The sequence below is a fragment of the Excalfactoria chinensis genome, chromosome 19 (genome assembly GCF_039878825.1).
Source record: "Excalfactoria chinensis isolate bCotChi1 chromosome 19, bCotChi1.hap2, whole genome shotgun sequence".
In the NCBI taxonomy this organism is placed as follows: domain Eukaryota; kingdom Metazoa; phylum Chordata; class Aves; order Galliformes; family Phasianidae; genus Excalfactoria; species Excalfactoria chinensis.
In genome coordinates, this window is record NC_092843.1 from 4,008,641 (window position 1) to 4,028,122 (window position 19,482).

Sequence of the window (19,482 nt, forward strand, 5' to 3'; positions counted from 1 at the left end):
AAAGACTGGCTCACAGGTGGATCAGCAGCCACCAGCCCTGCGTTGAGCTGGTGATTGGCAATGGGGCTCTTGGCTTCATCATTGGGTTGGAAATGGGAGAATCCTCAATCCTATCAAAAGTTTTCACTCTCCAATGGGGAAGAGAGGGAGAAAAGAAGCGCCAGTCAGAGCAGGTTCATTGGGAAGGCTGAAATCAGAGCTGCTTTCACAGGGCACTGGAGTGATGATGGATGGCACTGGATGGGTGTGTGATGGTTTTGCAGATATACACATATAATAACCATGCATGGATTTGGTCTTGTAAGGCCTCTGGGTGCTTTGCTGCAGCAGGAGGGAAGGAGCGCAGTAAACTCTGGTGCTGGGAGCGCTCTGCAAATCCCACTTTGAGCATTGCTGTGTCGTCTGCCAGGAGCACAGCGTGGATGGATCTCTGGATTAGGTCAGCCTGACTTGCATTGCTGTGTTCTACCGAAGTGACCCCAAAGCATTTGATTATTTCAATGAAATGAAATTGAATTTTGCTGCTGATGCGTTGCCTGATGCAAGCTGTTGTTTATTCCCGGGGGAGGAAGGCATAAGGAGATGTGTTATTAAAGAGAAACGTGGTGTTGTGTCAACCGCAGCTGACTTGCTTTGAGTTGTTTTGTCACAGGGAGCCAATAAGTAAAACAGCCTTTCCCAAATCAGAAAGCTCTCCTTGCACAAGCAAGTTAAACATTGATTTATAGCTGTTTTTGAAATAGCAGCTTCTCACTCTATGCTGGAAAAAAAAAACAAAACACACACACAGTGGTTTCAGCTTCACCCTGGCCAGGAAATGTTGGATTCAGGTCAGTTCTACACCACGGCTTGAGAGGTTTGAACTGCAGACACAAAAAGCTTTACCCGTTCCTGCTCAGGAGATGGAATCTCTTCTGGTTCATGGGCAGAGAGGAGGAGGCCACGTTGGATCTCAGCTTCACCCTGAGCTTTGGGACCTTTGGGTGCAGCCCAAACCAGGGGTCTCATTACTGCTTGAAAATGCTGTCCCGGGCTCTTCTGTCAACAGAATAGTGTGTGTGTAGATATATATACATATAAATACATATAATAACTCTAACAAAGTTAAAATGAGGAGGATCAAGCTTGTGTTTTGCATTTGTCCCAAGGCTGTGCTGTTGTGCTGTGCAGCACGGATCTTGTTGCTCATAACTGGGAGTTTTAAGCCCAAATTTTCTGTTCTCTCAAATACCCTGAAAACAATTTTTCATCCCAGATAAAGCCCCTGATGGCAGCACAGCTTATTGGAGACACGGACAGTCAATGGGCGCGCGCAATCCAAATGGGAGATGAAATGATGAGGATTTATTTATTACCCACCCTTCCCATCTGCACTTACTTTCCTTTCAGGCACCACTGAGAAACAGGTAACTGAGCCTAGACCTTGTAAATTATGATTGCTTTAATCCTGGAGAGCTGCGTATTCCCAGCCTTTGTGGGTTGTGACCTTCGGGCTGTAACCTTGCTCATCCCCAAGCCTTCTCCCCAAGCTTGCCCAACCCCTGCCCCACACCAAGCCAGGAGTCTGCTCTCCGAGTGAGAGCACTTAAGCAGCTTTGCACAAATAGGATTTGCATCAGTTTGTTTCTGACAAACAGCCGCTGAGCTCAGCCCCTTCCGTGCCCTCCCTGCAGGCTGAGAGCTGGTGGAGATGTCTGTCCCCTGAACAAAAGGCAGCCTGAGCCCCCCCTGGCAATCAGTGGGTGCCTTTGGGAAGGTAATTTGATCAGCATCGCTGCCTCTGGTGCTGAGATTTGATGAGTTTGGTGCTCGTGGTGTTGGAAGCTCTCTGAAGCCACCAGTCCAAACTGGGGATGGCTGGACACGCTTTGTCTGTGGTGCAACATGAGTTAAGTCTTTGGTGGCTTTGTGGCTCCATGTTGTCCCCCCAGAACCACCCCAGCACTGTGATGAACATTTCTCACCCTGAGAAACCGCAGAGTAAATAAATGGAGCGTGTCAGCTAGAGCCACGTGCTCAATGGGCTCAGAGGAAGAAGCTCCCATGGTGATGGATGGCCCCACGTCCAGAATCTCAGCATGGTGGGAGCTGGGCTGGTGGGATGGATGGGGCCGACTGCTCCAAACCATCTGTCTCCGTGCAGTGCTGGGAAGCATTTGGAAAGGTTCAAGCTTGCCAAAACACCCTACAAGCTTTGGGGTGGCTCAGGGGGTTCAAATCAATAGAGAATGGCACAAGGATGAGCACCGGGTGTTAACAGAGTGCTAGGAAGGAATGAAATGCATCAGCATCACAGGGATGTGCTCATGTCCCATTGCAGGGACAGGGAGGTGACATGGATCAGGCATGGAGCAGCCTTATGGAAAAACACCAGCATGCAGCCCAGGGGTTCTGACCCATTGAATTGGCCATTCCTCTGCAGAAAATCTTACCAGCACCAAGGGATAATTCCCCAATAAAATGCTCACTGATTATTTGTATCCAGTGAAGCGAGGCTATAGTTTTCCCAACGGACCAACGTGCAGACAACTACCCAAGCTGCTTCAATCCTGCCTATTTGTAAAGAGCTGGAGGGAAAGGAGAGGGTGGTTTGCGAGATGTCTCCACGCAAACATCCAGCGAGCCCTGCTGGCAGCTCCGACCTCTTGCTAAACAACTTCTGGACCCTGTGTAAACAGTCTTCTGCTTTTATAAACACAGCATCCAGATCGTGGAGTGGAAAAAAGCCGAAGCCATCACGTGAAGGGAGATGTATTGCTTCCGGCAGCCTAAGTATTTTTATGTTCTCTCGGGGTTAAGGGTTTGAGTATGGACATATTTTTGCCTGGGAAAAGTGGCAGTGGAGGGAACAAACACCTGGGAGTGGAGCATGTAGGATGGTGGGAGCAGCTCTTGGCACCTTCAGACAGCGAGGAGGAAGAGGAGGAGGAGGAAGGCTTCCCTCTGGATTGCACCAGTGTTGCCACCTTTGTGCTCCCTTTGCTGGGGGAGATGGAGGCAGGGATATATTTTTCATCTTTTTTGTTTGCCTTTTCTACTTGAAACTGATCACAGAGAACGGATTCGAGGTGTATAGAGGAAACTTCATCCATTGCCTGGAGGAAACAGACTGCATCTGTGTGAGATTCGTTCGTTTCTCCTTAGAAACTGTTCTGAGTAAAGTAATGTGTCTTTATAATTGTATTGCCCCATTTATCCTGAGTAGGGTTTGTCCACATTTACATCTCTCTGTGCTCCATCAGCGCCATCTCACTGCTGTCAGCCCCGAATTAAGCAAAGCTTGGGCTGTGGGTAGATGTTTGTTCTTCTGGACGGATAAGTTTTCATTTGGGCCTTTCTCCCTGGAGATGCTCTTTGGGTCAGGTTCTCCTCTGGCTGGGCTTGATGGTGTCTGAAAGCACGGCTGCTTTTTTAAGTAAGTGACCAAATCTCATTAACTCTGGGATCCCTTTAAATGCCATCTTGAAAGCGGTATTTCAGATAGCCAGCTTAGCCTTCCCCATGCGGCACTAACCCAACTCTGGTAGAGACATTTAAAATTAATCTGAACTATCCCATCTATCCCAGCACTGTGAGCAACTTCCTCACATCCAGCCTGAATCTGCCCCTCTGTCAGCTGGAAGCTGTTTCCTTTTGTCCTATCACAGCAGACCCCCATAAGGAGTCTGTCCCATTCTTTCATGTCAGCGCACACCTTGGACTGTGCACGTGCAGGATGGATTTTCCCACTTAAGATGTGAGCCCTGGCTGGAATCTGAGGTCAAAAAGGGTTTTTCTACCTAAGGAGCCTTCCCCTCTCAGTCTGAGCATGTGGATGCAGAGGTTGGTATGCACAGCTTATGGAGAGGTGTCCCTGGGTTGGGGGCTGGGTTATAGCATTGGATGTGGATGTGTCCTGGCTCTGGTGTGATGCCTTGAGTGGTTTTGCTCTCATTTTGATGTAAAAGCAAGAATGTTCTTAAATTTGATGTTGGTGGGAGAGGAGAAACCGTCTCCTTCTGCACTCGTGATCTGAAGTTACTTCACTGTAGAGCTGTGGATTTTTCCTAACACATTCTCTATATTAATATATATGAAGTGGTAAGAACTGTGTCAAATAGGAAACAACACAAAAAGAGCCATTTCCTCCCGTGGTCATTGATTTGTAGTTTGCACACATCTGCTCTCAGGAAGAAAAGCTCATTGGCTGCCGATCCAATGACTTTTGCAGAACATTTGGTTGGTCCAAGAGCTGCAGGGAAGGGTTCAGCCCATGAACACCACAGGGATGGGCCAGGTTGCAGTGCTTGAGCTCTGGGTGTGCTCCATTTGTGCATGGAGAACGGTGCCTGCTGCAGTGTGCAGTGGGGTGAAACCGGGTCCCTTCCACGGCTGCTTTGTGTTGGTGTAATGAGAGAATGTGCTGCGCTCTCAGTGGCTCCTGGTTTGTTGGTTTTTTTTGCTGTCTTTGTTCTGTGCTATAAATAAGTGTGATCAGGAGCAGCAGATAAACGATCCGCCCTGCTGACAGGAGTGTCGTAAGTGCAAAGGTTGTGCTTTATTTATTTACTCTGGACCATGGTTGCTGTGCAAAGCCACCTCCTCCTGCCAGGGCGCAGCTCCAGACACAGGAGGTCCATAGGGTTGGTTGGGTTGGAGGAGATCTCATAGCAAACCCCTGCCATGGGCTGAGTGCCCCCCCACCACATCAGGCTGCTTAGGGCTCCATCCAGCCTAGCCTTGCCAACCCTGTGCCCATAAAGCTGTGGCTTCTTGTGGGGGTTTGGCCCAAGCAGCCTCTTTGTAAGTGAGGAATATTAAGTGGTCCCATCCCACTGACTTCATGGCACAGCACCAGGCCTGCAGTGATGCTCTTTCAGTAGGGTTTCCAACATGGAAATCACCCCTGAATCACCATTCAACCAAACCTGGTGGTTTCTACAACCCATGCCATAGAATCACAGAATGGTTTGAGTTGGAAGGGACCCCCAAAGGCCATCTGGTCCCACTACCTGCAATGCACAGGGACACCCACAGCTCCACCAGGTGCTCAGAGCCCCTCCAGCCTGACCCTGGGGGTCTGCAGGGATGGGGCACCACCCCCTCTTTGGGTACATCTTGTATGTTTCATTGCATAGCTTGCCTTTATGTGCCTGTAGCAGTGAAAGGTGGCTTTTATCTCGTGACAGCAGTAAAAGATGCAGCTCATGAGAAACTGTTGGCTTTGGCTTTGAGGGCTATGCAGCACAGCTCTGCAAGACAGAGCCAAACCCTACTGAGGTCTACAGGGCTTTGCACTTTTCTTATGGTATGGAAATGAATTACAGTGGTTACACAAAGGATGCAAAGCTGCTGCAGGGTTACCTGTGGTACAGCTGCGAGATGCTCCATAGCATCTTCCACGCTGCTTGCCCAGGTGTTGTGTGCTCAGCTCCAGCACTGCTCCAGCCCAGCAGCAGCGTGGGGGTGGCTGCATGCAGTTTGTGGCTGGAAAACAGCACCTTGCACTTGGAGCAGCTCTGAAGCTGCTGTTGTGGCCATACAAGCTTATTCCTCCCAGGTATTTCTTGACACATCCGTATGCTGCAGACGGTGAGTATTGCTCGTTCGCTGCGGTCCTTATCCAGGAGCTTTTTAATCCATGCTCGAAAAGAAGGGAAGATAAGAAGCGACTGGAGATTGGAAGGGAGCTGCTGGCAGGGGCAGCGAGCGCGTGGAGGGGGGCTGGGAAGTGACAGCAGGGGTGCGATTCGGGGGTTGTGATGGGGTGGAGCAGCCGCGGAGCCGTGCCTCTGCTTGGGGGTCTCTCGGAGGAACCCCCTCGGGTGGCAGCCCCAGCTCTGCAGGGCGAGGAGAAGAGGAGGAGGAGGCGGAGGAGGAGGAAGGAAGAGCCCCGTCCGGCTCCAGCTTCCTCCGCAAGCCCTGCCTCGGTGCTCGGTGCCCGCCCCCGGCCCTCCCCCGGCTCTCCCCGCCGCACGCACCCCCGCAGCCGCCCGAGCGGAGGCGCTTCCTCGGGGGGAGCCCCGTGCAACAGTTGCCCCGCATCGCGGCCGGGAGAGCCCGTTCGGCGCCGGGAGGAGGAGAACGAAGAGACTCCGAGGGGAGGGGGAGAACCGCACGGAGCCGCCGCCGCCCCCTCGCAGCGCTGAGCACCGCCGCCGCCCGGTACCGGGGCAGGAGCCCCGCTCGTACTGCGACGGAGGGATGGAGCGGAGCGGCGGGGACGTGGGGCGGCTCTGCACCGCCGGGCTCCGCCGTTCTCTTCTCTGACTACAAGAGAGGAGCAGCCCCGCCGCCGGGCACCCACCGCCCTGCTGAGCTGCGGAGCTGCGAGCCCCGTCCTGAATCCCGAACCCCTCGTGCACCTCCCGACTCCTTCTGCATCCCCCTAAAACCATTTGTCATCCTCTTTATGTATCAACCTGGACTCCTTCTGCATCTCCTTACACCCATTCTTCACCCCCTTTTTGCCTTCCCCTAAACTCCTGCATCCCCCTAAACCTGTTCTTCATTCCCTTTGTGCATCCCCCCCAAACCCCTTGTGCTCTCCCATCCCCTACTTCAACCTCTTGTGCACTTCATAAGCCCTTTTTGTAACCCCTTTTGTATCTCACACTCCTTCTGTATCCCCGTGTCCCTAAACCCCTTCTGCATCCCCTTTGTGCATTCCCCCAAACCCTTTGTGTGCCCCCCACATCCCCTTCTGCCACCTTCTTTGCACTCCCAAACCCCTTCTGCATCCCCTTTTGTCCACCCCAAGACCCCTCATGCGCACCCCCATCCCTTTCTGCATCCTGCTGCACACACCCAAACCCACTGTGCGTCTCCTCCATCCCTTTCTGCAACCCCCTGTGTGCTCATAACCCCCTTCTGCATCCCCTCAGTGCCCCCCTTTCTACCCTACCGTGTGTTTGCTAGTCCCAAGCCCTCACCTTTGCATGCAGCCCCAAGGCTGTAGGATCAGCTCACCATGGGCACCAAGCAGACCAAGGGCTGCCAGCCGGGCAGCGCCGGGGAGAGCCCCCCAGCCCATCACCGCAAGAAAACATCCCCCAGGGAAAGGGGTGACTTCCTCACCTCGTTGGTGGTGAAATCGGGTGAGAAGTTTGGGAAGGGGGCCGGCAGCCTCCCCCCATATCACCGGAGGATCTGCATGATCCAGGACATGCTGGGGCTGGTGAAGCAGGGCAAGCAGGAGGAGGCCACCGAGCTGCTCAGGCACCTGCGGCAGGTGAGGACACACATGTTTCTCCAGGGGGGGCTGCCTGCTTGGGGTGGGGAGAAGCCGATTTAGGGTCGTCCTCTTGGGTGCATTTTTCTCCCTCCCTTTGCTGCTCAGGCTGATCTGGGCTTTCCAGCACAGCCCACTCATGGAGGTTCCCACCCAACTTTCCAAAAGTTCTCTGGTTTGAAGCAGCCCTGCAGAGCTCGGAGGCAATCAGAGCCAGCAGCGTTGGAGAATCAGCTCTTTTCTTCCAGGCTTAACGATGCCAACAGTTGGCAGTTGGCTTTTTTATCGCGTTGTTTTCAGTGCGTTGCTTGGTGCAGTTTTGCTTGCGTTGGCCGGAGCTGGTGGGAGCAGGGGGTGAATTGCTCTGAGCCCAAGACCCTTCCTCTTGGAATCCTGCTTGAGCTGGGCGTTAGCTGAGGAGCAGCGCTACAGAAAGTTGATCTGAGCAAACAGAGCTGTGCTGTGCTGCATCCAGCAAATTACCATGTAACCATTTCTGCTGATAGAAGGCGATAACAAGATACAAGTGCTGGGCTCTGGGGCATGCTGGGCTTTGAGAAACGGCACGTTTTGCATGCAAACAGGCAGCAGACTGAGCTGCATTTCTCTCTGTCCAGATCCCCAGGGCTCAGCACAACCCGTTCTACCAGCTGAGGAGCTCTCTGCTCCTCGCTGGGCATCAGGAGCAGCTCCCTGCCCCATGGCTCTGCTCTGTGTCAGCCTGTCCACATCAAGCACAGCTGCTCCAGGCTCCCATGTGGTTCTTGTTTTGGTGTTTTGCTTTTTGCATTTTTTCACCCCGTTTTCTGGTCCTGTTAACTTATTTTGCGAGCAGTTCTAGATGGCCTCATTTAGTGGTTGGCAACCCTACGGCAGAGGGTTGATATTTAAGATCCCTTCCAACCCAAGGCCATTCTATTCAGTTTCTATTCCATATATCACTGAGCTCACATCCCTGACCCCATCACCTGTCCCATCCTGAGGCACGTTTCCATTCACTGCATCCCAGTGGTATCCATGACTTAATGCCAGCCTTGGGGCAGCCCAGCTGAGAAACCCAAATGGCTTCTCCTCTTTCTGTGTCCCTTATGGGAATGGCTTTGAACCTCGCTGCTGGTTTAGGATGAGTCTGCCCTCGCCCCATTTGACAGCAGTTCCATGCCCTAAAGTTCCACCACCTCATCCATGCCAAAGCTTCATCCTTCTAGAATGGTGCTAATTTTAGAGGGTGTTTGTATCACACCTGGCTCCCCCTTGCAAAAAAAAATCACCTTGGTGCCTGTGAAATGACGTGACTTACTCCATATTCTCTCTGCTTCAGGTCCAGGTTTTTCCCATTGTGTGTCTAGGGGAAAAAGAAAAGGAGTTTCCAGTTAGAAATGCATTGAAAAATGGCAGCGATGAACCTGTTACGTTCAGATCAGTCTTTGTGCACGAGTGGTTCTGAGGAGCTCCCGCTGATAAAATAGATCTTAGAGTGTCAAAATAGGGAACGCTCTGTCCTAGATACTATAATAGAGCTGAAGCACATTGTAATGAGGCAGCGTTATTCCTCGCCTCCAGGTAGCAGCTGTGGGATGCCCCCACTGAGCGGATCCTGTTGCCGTGGGCTGTGTAGGGCTGCCTCTGGCTGTAGGGATGATGGTGAAGCTGTGAAATTGGGTGTTTTTTTTCCAGCAAACCGAGTGACTTAGTGCTCCCAATTGCATTGAGACTGTCGTTTTAGGTCACTGGGAGCTTTTCCAATTGATTTCATCAAGCTTTGAAGTGAGCTCAGCCTGCTAACGTGGGGGCAGGTGGCAGCATCCCTGCCTCCTGGAGGTGCTCCATCCTTGGGTTGAGTGGGATGGGCGTGCTGGCAGGCAGTAGATTTTGGGTTTTCTTTGACTGAACTCCTTGCCCCATCCATGGGCTGCAAGAAGAGGTTTGTGGAAACCCCTCCTACCTGTCAGCCCTCCAAAATTGGGTTTGATGATCAGCAAGAGGGCAGGGCAATGAAACCCCACTTATGGCCACCTTGCCCACAGCAAAGGTTTTAGAATGCCATGATCTCTGAGGTCCCTTCCAACCCAAGCCATTCTATTCTGCTTTTGCTCAGGCTGATATATTGGTGGTTTCTTTTCTGGAGATCCCTCTTGTTATTTCCTCTGTGCTCGTAGTGCTGCCGTCTCCTCTAAGCCTCCAGGTCTACTCCAAACCCCAAGCTGCAGAATTAAAATCCCCTCCCTTAAAAACACTGTCCTTTGTGCTCTTTTGATGATGTGTGTTTTCTTGTGAGCCCTCCTCCCATGCTGCACATAGTTTGCTTTTGGCAGTTAAACACATCTGGGGAGAAGTGGAAATACACTGGAACACTTTCATTGCAGTGAGGCCAACGCTTGGGGTGCGATGGCCACGAGAACCTCCCAGTCACTGGGATGGGGCTGCTGGTTTCTCACGGTGATAATCCTCCTGCTGGATCTAGTTTCTCTGCTGCAAGGCGCCTTCCTAGATTTACCTGTTGGCATCCTTTACTCAATAGGGTGGGGAGGCCCTGGCACTGCTGCCTGGTGCTGTGGGTGCCCCATCCCTGGAGGTACCCAAGGCCATGGATGGGGCCCTGGGCAGCCTGAGCTGGTGGGGCGCAACCAGCCCAAGGCTGGTCAGAACAGGATGGGTTTTGAGGTCCCTTTCAACCTCATTCATTCTATGAGCTTCTCTGGTTTCCCATAAGCAGTTGCCACAGGGAGATGGTGAAAAGTGGCCTAATGGAGGTGTCAGCACTTGAATCCACTCTCTCACCCATCATCCTAGCCCCCAGCAGCTCACACAGGTGGGAGAACTGTGCTGGTGGATGGCTGTGCCCATCACCCATTGCGGGAAATGATGGGCTTTTGTGTTACACAGAGCATCACTTTGTGCTTTTTCTCTTTTTTTGAAGCTCTCTTGGGTTTCGGTGGTTAAAGCAGCCAAGCGCTGTCAGTATATTAAATTCTGGGAGTGTCTCTCCTGCTGGGGAGAGGATTTGTAAAACAAAGCATGTTTTCCTCCTCTCGGCTGCCAAACGGATCGTTTTCCCAAGCAAAGTGCTGAGGCTCTTCCCAGCACATTACGTCTCACTCAAGGAATTTGCCATTGGTTTTGGCTCAGTGCACCGCTCTCACCAGGGCTCAGCCATCACCTGTGTGGGACACAGAGGGGCTGGGAGTGAAATAAAAGGGGAGAACAGGGCAAAGCATTCCCAAAAAGCATCAGGAGGGAGAAGATGGATGGAAGCCTAATGGCGAGGTCCGAGATGTGGCAAAGCTTTGTGAGTTGCGAGGTGGATTCTTGCTGGCACTGTGGTGGTCCTGGGTTGCAAAAAGGGTTGGCGAAAGGGAATAGAGACCCAAAAAGCTTTAGTCTGGAGGAATGAGATGGGGCTAAACGTCGTCTGGTGCCCACTGAGCCCTTCCCCTGCCCTGGGGCTTTGGGTCTCAGCAGGATTTGTTGCATGGGGGAAGGCAGCCACGCTGGGGCTGGAGATAGCAGCTTTCCTTGGAGCAGGGCACGGGTGGCTTCAGAGCTGTGTTTCAGTTGTGTGTTTACTGTTGGTTGTTCTAAGTGGTGTTTTTCTACTTAATTAGTCCCTCCCCATCTGTTTTTTTGGTTGCATTTCAGAGCTCTGCTCTTGGCTTGCAAAGGGAAGCTGGCAGAGAAGCACATCGGGATCATTTGTGTCAGATTGTTCTCAGGTTATTTCCTTCCTCAATTGCCTTTTAGGGAGGCAGATGCTGTTGCGTGGTATGGCTGTGTGCGATGAACTGGTCATGATTGTTGGCTGCTGGCAGGGTGAAGGGGATGATTTTCAGCACCTTCTCTTTTAAGATTCAAACCAGCTGCCCTAAAGTTGCCCCAAGCACTTTTACACCAGCCTTGGAGCGTGACTTCAGCCCCACAGGTGCCGCAATCAGTTGAATGTACCCACTCAGATGTGCCATGCTTACCCGTGTCCCCATGTGACAGCCTTTGGGACCATCCATCCTACAGCCCTAGGAGTGCTGGGCATCAGGGACAGGACAGCAGGAGGAAGTTGGCAGCACTGAGCTGGGGACGCTGTCACCAATGGCTGTGACACAGAGAGGTGGAAATTGGGCAACAGAGCCTGAGAGGCCCCCAAGCTCCACACTGCTGCTTGGTTTCCTCTGGTTCCAGCTGCAGTTACTTTTAACCCTTAGGCTGCTGGAAGCATTGACAGCGGATGTTGATAGCTTTGCTCTCCTTGCTGTGCTCTGCTGCAAGCTGCTCTCTTGCACTGTCCTTTCTCTGCTTCTTTGCTTCCCATTGTGGCTCCTTCTGTTCTCTTCCCTTTCCCCATGGGATGTGTGGGTGGATGGATGCGTCCCGCTGTCTGCTCGACATCTGAGCAGCCCTGGTTTAATTGAAGCCCACTGAGGGGGCTCATGATGCTAAGAAAAATGTGGGATTCTGAGATGCAGGGATGGAGGGAGGGCAGATACGGTGCACTCACTGCTGGCTCAGTCCCACAACTCCCCACGCCTCTGCAGCAAGATCAGGAAGCATGTGCACAGAATTCAGAGCGTTGGGGGGGATGCATTTATGCAACACATGCCGTGCACCCAGGCAGGCTCCATTTGCTGCAAGGACAGAGTGAGGAGAGCACAAGCAAACCCCATGTTTCTTCACCTGCTCGCACTGAGGAGCACAACCTGGACATGTTTCAAGTGGTGCATTTTGGGTTTACATGACTGACTGTTGGCTTTTATGTTCTGTTTGCAACTCAGGTCACATGGAGGTAAAAACAAGGGCTTGGAACACGGAAAACTAGCATTTAAATGGGACTTGATCTGATAAAATCTCAATGTGTGATGAGTATTTAAGGCACTGTAGCTTGTCATCATAGAATCATTCAGGCTGGAAAAGACCTCTCGGGTCTCCACATCCAACCCCACTGTGCCCACTGCCCATATCCCTCAGTGTCACATCTCTATGTTTCTTTCAGGGACGGTGACCACACCACCGTCTTCAATGGCTTATTTGAAACACGTGGTTTAGAGTAAATGTCATTTTCACTCAACAATATATGCATGTATATGTAGATACGTATGTATGGGTACAAGGTTCCGGGTTCTGAGTGATGCAAATTGAAATGTTGAAGGGTCCTTTTGGGAAACTGGGAGGCTTTGAGAGCACCCTATGAAAAGTGAGGTTAACCTGCTGCAGCTGTCACCTCCACCATCTCCTTCCCAATCAGCGTATCTCTTATCTCAGGCTGTTTTCAGAGAAACCCTGATCTCAGCAGACAAAAATCACTGCTTTGTTATGGGGATCATTACCAACCTGTGTAAAGAGAATTACAGCCTGCTTGCCCGGCAAATTGAGCAAAGGGCTGTTTTAGTACAGCCTGTCCGTGCAGGAGAGCTTTGGAGAGGAATTAAGAGCATTCAGAGTGGCTTATTGCAGGTGTTGTGCTGTGCCTGCTGCTGTCGCCTTCTCTTGATTGCAGGGAGCTGGGCTGTGCTTTCCATCCTCTCTTCAGTTAAAAACAATGTTTATAACCCAAATGTAGGATGCTCTTCAATGTGTTCAGTATTAGGAGCAGAGCATCTCCAGGCTGGGTGATCCAAGGAGGTTGCAAGTATTGCTTGTAGCACAGAGCTCATGTTGCAGTGGGTCTGGAAAAGACCCTGACCCAGCACTTGTTGGATGAATGTCTCTGGGTGTTCTGTTCCTGTCTGCAGCAGCAATGCTGGGCTGTGAAATCACAGACTCCATTAAGGTTGGAAAGGACCATTAAGATGATCTGGTCCAACCCCAACCCATGCCCACCATGCCCCTCAGTGCCACAAGTGATTGAGACTGATGATTGCTGCCAGGCTGCCTTGTGCTGTAGGATATAAGGTTACTCTGGGTTTTAGGATCACTCTAAACATCCTGGGACCATCAACCTGGTACTGTTGCAATGTCAGTGCAGTGCCCAACACTGTGATTCTCTGCTCCTGGGCAGGCAGTGGCTGCTTTCATTGCAGTGCCCTGCTATGTGGCACTGCTCTCTCGGTGGCAGGCTGCTTTCCCTCCCACCCTGTAGCTGCAGAGGGAATTCGGGGCAGCCCAGCTGCACCCACGCACCCTCCCCCACTCAGCAGACAGCAGCAGCTCAGCTGAGATTAATGCCCTGAAACATGGCGAGGAATCTCTCTGTGTGTTGCTGTCATCTCGTGCCCATCAGCTGCTGTTCTCCGCAAACACAAAGAAAATAAATAAGCAGAACTCCTCTCCTGAAAGCCATTTTGTTTGTTTGTTTGTTTGTTTGTTTGTTTTTTAATCCCTTTTGGTGTTTCTGCACTGCGTAAATCAAATGTATTCTCAAGAAGGACTCATGATTGCTCGCACCTCCCTGCAGCAATGGTGCTGGAGCAAAGCTATGGAAACCTGCATTGACCCCAAAGGGATTAAACTCTACTCCTGCAGTCCCAGGGCATTTTGCATTCCTTGATTTCAGGGGAGCAACGACACCTCGCTGCTGGGCTTGCAGATTTCTCCACCCCCAGCAGCTTATCATCCTTCTTATTTACATTTACAGCATCCTAAAAAACGCTGCAACAACTTCTGTGTAATTGGACATGAAGGATTAAAATGCCATTTGTATGACATGGGCGTTCTTGCAAGCAGCCAGAACCTCACCTCCAGCCCCTGGACAATGGTTGTACTGTGAGGGGCTTTTATCCCTGTGCTTTGCTCCTGCATTCCTGAAGCAAATAACTGCTGCTGTGCCACGTGCCTGCATGCCAGAGGCACTGAGTGCAGATTTCCATGCGCTCAATGGGGACAGCATCAACACGGGCAGCACTGCTGGGGACCTGCTTGGAGCCTGACCTCTGGCTGGATGCGGGGTACTTAGATCAAGTTATAGAATCATCAAGGTTGAAAAAGACCTCTAAGATCACCAAGTGCAACCATCAGCCCCTTCACCACCATGTCCCTAAATAGGCACGGGGTGGGATGGATGTGCTTTGTGGTCCCTCCCAACCCAACCATTTTATGATCCCCTGGTGGTGGTTACTCACATCTCAGCGTGGACCTAATGCTGAGGTCACTTCCCATTTGCCATTGGCTGTTCATGGCCAATGGAGATATTTCAGCCCAGGGTCATGGCCGTCCCAGTGGGAGCAGTGAGGGAAGGCTCGGCCGGCACTGGGGCCGTGCAATGAGCTCATCCTGGCTCTGCTCCTGCTCAGCTCATTGTCTTGCATCAAGTTTCAGTGCTTATTCGGCCCTGCTGTTGTATCTGGAAAGCACTGTGAAGGAGTTGATCCCACATCCTGAAGGCTTGTCGGGTTCTTCTTCCTCTTGTTGTTAACTTCAGGAAGAGCTGGCAGTCAGAACTATTAGTGTTGGCTATTTTGAAGTTGGAAATTAATGTTCCTGGCTTCTACCGCCAGGGATGCGGTGGGAGATGGGAGCTGAAGGCTTTGTTATAGCACCTGTGGTAATATCCTTCAGCCACAGCATCTCGTTGGGTCTGGTTGGGTTTCCTGGGATGGTTCAGCCACCCACAGGATGGGATGGGATCAGGTTCTCCCTTACTGCCAGCATTTCTACTCCTGGGGTGGTGTAAGGTTATGGGGAATAGAGCCCAGGGCATGGAGGCTGAGGGCTTTGCCTTCCCAATGGGAAGTGTGTGTAGAGTATGTCCTTCTGGTCCTCTTCTTGTACCCAAGCAATGGTGATTGGGTGGAAGGGAATTTGCAACACAGCTGCAAGGAACAAAAGCCTGTGCTGAAACTGACTGTCAAAGCAGAAATATTTGCTTTATTTATTTATTTATTTGTTTGTTTTTAATCGGGAGAAACTTGGACGTTTCTTAGTGCCCTCCCAAAGGGACAGCAGCTCCTACCCTATGGGAAGGACCCAGAGGCTTCACATGGAGGTTTGAGGAGGAGGAATTAGCAATGCAAGAAATGCGTGTGAAGGGGAAATCATGCGGTGCTGTGGTCCTCTTAGGGAGAACCAACAGGCTGCAGAGAGAAACCACAGGAGAGGAGCCCCCAGGGCTGGGTGCTGTCATGCTGAGCTGGGAAAAGTGAAATGTATATTAATATATTGTTAATTTTCCATTGGCCGTGGGCGGAGTGAAAACAAAGCACTGGATCACTACCAATCCTGAGCGATCCGGGAAGCCTCCTCTTGTCATTCCCATGAAGATGGGATGGCGCATGATATACACTTTTTGGGTGGTGATGTTAGGAGTGCCAGCCCTGCATGTGAAATAACGACCTCCCTGGTTGTCCTCTCTGTGCTGCAACTGCTCTGTGCTCGTGTTTATCAGGGTTTATTGCTTGGAAGTTCAACCTGACCACATCCTGCTGAGCTCCTTAGGTGGCCTGGGCTGATCTTCAGTGTGTCTCCATATAAATACCCAGCACTGCAGTTACTCTTATTGTTATGCGAAGCATAGATTATTCCACTATACAAGGGTGTTATGTATTAAAATACTGGTGCTTTGAATCCCGTTACAAGAATCTGCTTTATTAATGGACTTTGTCCATGCTTGAGATTAACCATGATGCTGGATTTGCAAATGAAAGAACTGAAATTCATGTTGTCCATATTAATTATGTGTGCTCCGCCAGCCTCCCTGGCAAACCATCAGAAGCTGTGGAAACCATTTATTCTGTTCCCGTTGGTCTGTCCTGGGTAAGAAAATGAGTCAGTGTTGTGGGATTTGCCTGCTTTCCTCCATTGCTTTTCTACCCGATGGGAAGAACGTTCAGAACTCAGAAGGGTCTGATGTCAATTCCAAGTCCCTCTCTCTGAGCGTTGCTTACAGTGACTTCTCTCGAAGAGCCTTCTCTGGGCATGAGAATAAGCAATACTCATTTTTACTAAAGCCTGTCTCAATAGGATTGATAGGGAACCTACTCATGAATGCAATTGGACTAGATCATCTCTAGAGGTCCCTTCCATCCCCTACGATTCTGTGATTCTAGGAAGATTTGGGGGTTTGTTTTAGCACCTGTCTGCTTTGAAGGATCCCAGAGCAATTGTCAAAGCATTTGTATGGACTTCCACCACTGAAATTTGGTCCCTTTGAAGTACAGCTTACATTTATTGAATGGTAACAATACATCCCTCTGTAGCTAATGCAATAATAATCAACCTAGGGCTTGGAAGTGAAACCAGGTTTTAGATAGCTGTTATTGGATTGCAAGCCCCTATTATATGTGCAGGAAGGGATTGATTTCTTCTGGGCACTAGAGAAGGTCCAATAGGCCCCCAGTGACATGGTGATATTGATGCTGTAGGTTCAGTGCCTGGGACTTTGGGCACAATGTGGGGACAATGCAGGGCCAATGAGGCTGGCTTTCCTGCAGGTTGATCCAAACCTTGGCTCTGGGAAACCCAGCTTCTCCCAGTGTCTTCCTTGAGGTCCCAGCAGCTGTGTAACATCTGGCTCAGCTGAAGGCCATCTGTCCTGCTATCTGTCCATCTGCTGCCATGTGGGGTGTCCCTCAGCCAGGTCCTTCTCCTTCCCCAGATCCTTCCCCTGACACCAATTCCTCAAAATTTATGGGTCCTTAATTGCCGTTGAGATTTTTGCCCCTTTCCCCTGGTCAGAGGAAACTGGCTGACGTTTGGGGCTCCTTTGGGAAGGACAGAGAGGTGGAAGGATGGACAGGCAGCAGTCACACATCCTGGCTGCATGATGGATCCATTACTGAGGTTGGACAACTCTCATCCGTCATAGCATGTGCTGTAATTTCCAATGGGGGAGGCATGCGATGGGGAACGGCTCGCTGTGTGCCCACACCGGGGAAGTTATGGAGAGAGTGATTCCTCCCCATCTGACATCTCTGTCTTCTGCTTGGAAACCTCTTCCTCTTTTCTGTAAATACGTATTACAAAGACATGTGAGTATTCGGTGCATATGAAGATAACAACTGCATACGTAAATGAAAGTCTTGAGTGCCTGTAAGGCATCTCTTGTCCCATCCTGAACACAGGAGGTGTTTGAGCTCCTGCTTGCCTCCAGCAAAACAGTGGGTACCCAATGGAACCCAGAAACCTCACTGGTACTGATGAATGGCCAGCTGCAAAACAGCTGGGGCTGCTCTTGGAAGAGCTGGGAGTTGAGCTGTGAGTTTCCTGGGCTGGAAAACAAAGGTGAGAGCAGCACGAGTGGGATTTTCCTGCTCTGGTTGCCTGAACTGTCTCAGATAAGCTAATTAGAGGGGCTTTTCTTGGCAGCTAACTGATAGAGACAGCCACATCCAGGGGCTGACTCAGCCCAGCTGCTCGGAACTGGGTGAATCATCAGCTTAACACGAGCTGGCAGCAGATCGGGGTGATGTGACGTGGCTGCATCTTCACCTGGCAGGAGATGAGATGCATCTTGTCCTCCAGCTCTATTTTCCAGCTGAGATCTCAGAGTTCTTTGCCAGGGAGGAGAAGTCTGGTCTTGCACAGGGTCAGCCAGTGCCCTGTGTTATAGTCTTAACTTATTTGACTTGGAGTTGCCTTCCCCGAGTGACGTTTCTAAGCTTTTGAAAACTGGGATCCCACTCTACACCAAGATGGGATGGGCAACCAAGGCCATCCATCCTCATTAAATATCCACAGGCACTTTCCTGAATAAGTCTCCGAGCTGTGGTCTGGCCAAACTCCAATTGGGGTAATTACATTCGCCTCGCAGTTTAAAATAAATGCGGCACATTCTTCAGCAAATCTCTTGTTCACAGCTGTTTATTATTGGGATGGCGGCATCGTATCTCTGCCCATTAATCCGTCTCTCCTCCTTTCCAAACTTGCAGCTTCCTGAAGGGGGGGGGTTGAGCTGCCACTATTTATTATTGAAGTCAATCTGCCAGGCGAATGTTTACTTCCTCTCTAAACATTGACTCTTCTCTAAATGTACCTCACTTGAGGTTGGATGAGCGATCACTGGTTCCCAACCAACGTTTGCTCTCCTAAGCAGAAAATATCCATGCACTTAAACTCTAGTTTTGCACCAGTTCTTCAGGTTACAAACAAATTTGCAGCACCCTTCTCTATGGGGATGGTTATGGGGTGGATGGGGCTGACTCAGGTTCTTGACCCCATTCATTTTCCCCCTAGAAAACAGCCCTACAGCCTTGGTGCAGTCCTTACTGAGTGTAACCCATCTGCCATGCCCATCTCCGATCCAGCCTTGCTGGTGCCCACCTCATGCAGTCGTTTCCTCCAAATAACTTGCTGAAGATGATGGATTTCATGCAGCATTAATCCTTCTCTTTCTCTGCGCTCACTGCTTGTTTATAATACAACCTCTCTGCTCAGCAATTCATTACACTCATGGTGGAGATAAGGCCCAGTGTTGGAAGGGGTGCTTGCCAAAATAGCAGCTCTGGGGCTATTTATGAGCAGCAGTGATAGCAGGAGCTCTGGGCCATGTTTTGCACAGTAACCTCATTTGGGCACCCGCTAACTGCATTCCCTTTGAGTTAATAAAGGCAGCAACCAAGCAGCACGCCTTATCGCACGACTCCTCGCATGGACCAGCTGAATTTTCCTCTAATTGTGATTCAATTTGCAGTGATCGATGGTTTAATAAGAGAAAACCATGCTTGGTTTCCAGTGCTTATGGCTGCTGGTGGCTCAAGGAGCATCTCACGATGCTGAGTTATGGAGCTCTGAGAGCTCACTGCTGTGCTGCAGTTCCTGGCAGGCAGCAGGAGGGGAACAGCAAGGTGTTGTGCTCAGCCATAGGAAAAGATAAATGAGGCTTATGGCTCTCAGTTGCCTCACTTGCATTTATTCTTCCTTTGTCATGGGGAAGAGGGCATTGCTCACGTAGTGCTTGCCTGGGGAAGGCAATGGTGAGCTCTGAGTTTGGGTTTTGGGCAGTAGTATGGGTTCTTTCTTGCTGGTTGCTTGCAAAAGGGGGAACCCAGATCTGCTGGATTTCCAACATAACCGGGTTCTGGTGGTGCCTTTTGTCGCCGTGCCCAGGAATTTTCCTTTGCTGGATGATTTGGAAGGAGGCGTTTCTTCTTGCTGCACTTACGAGTTAAATTCCTACTTTCATCACTAGGGACTGAAGGCAGCTTGGCTTTCTCTTGGCTTCCTAAAGCATGAAATAAGTCATAGACTTTGCAGGAAGGGCATGGGTGAGGGTAGGGAGGATTTGCTGAGCAGGGCTGTGCTTTCAGCCGGGATCTAAGCCTGGACATCAGCAGGGGGCTGTTGGTTGTGCATGGACAAGGCACTGAGGTCTCCTCCTGTTCCCTCCGGCTGGGGCCCATGGGGGACCATGG

General features: G+C 50.9%; 1 protein-coding gene across 1 annotated transcript in view; it reads left to right on the forward strand.

Moving 5' to 3' along the window:
- Positions 1-5,835: 5,835 nt before the first annotated feature.
- LRRC75A (leucine rich repeat containing 75A) overlaps positions 5,836-19,482 on the forward strand; it is a 43,671-nt gene continuing 30,024 nt past the window's right edge. Inside the window, exon 1 of the mRNA XM_072353468.1 lies at positions 5,836-7,210. Within this exon, the coding sequence (XP_072209569.1) occupies positions 6,950-7,210 (261 nt within the window). The 5' untranslated portion in view covers positions 5,836-6,949. The remainder of the gene's footprint in view (positions 7,211-19,482) is intronic.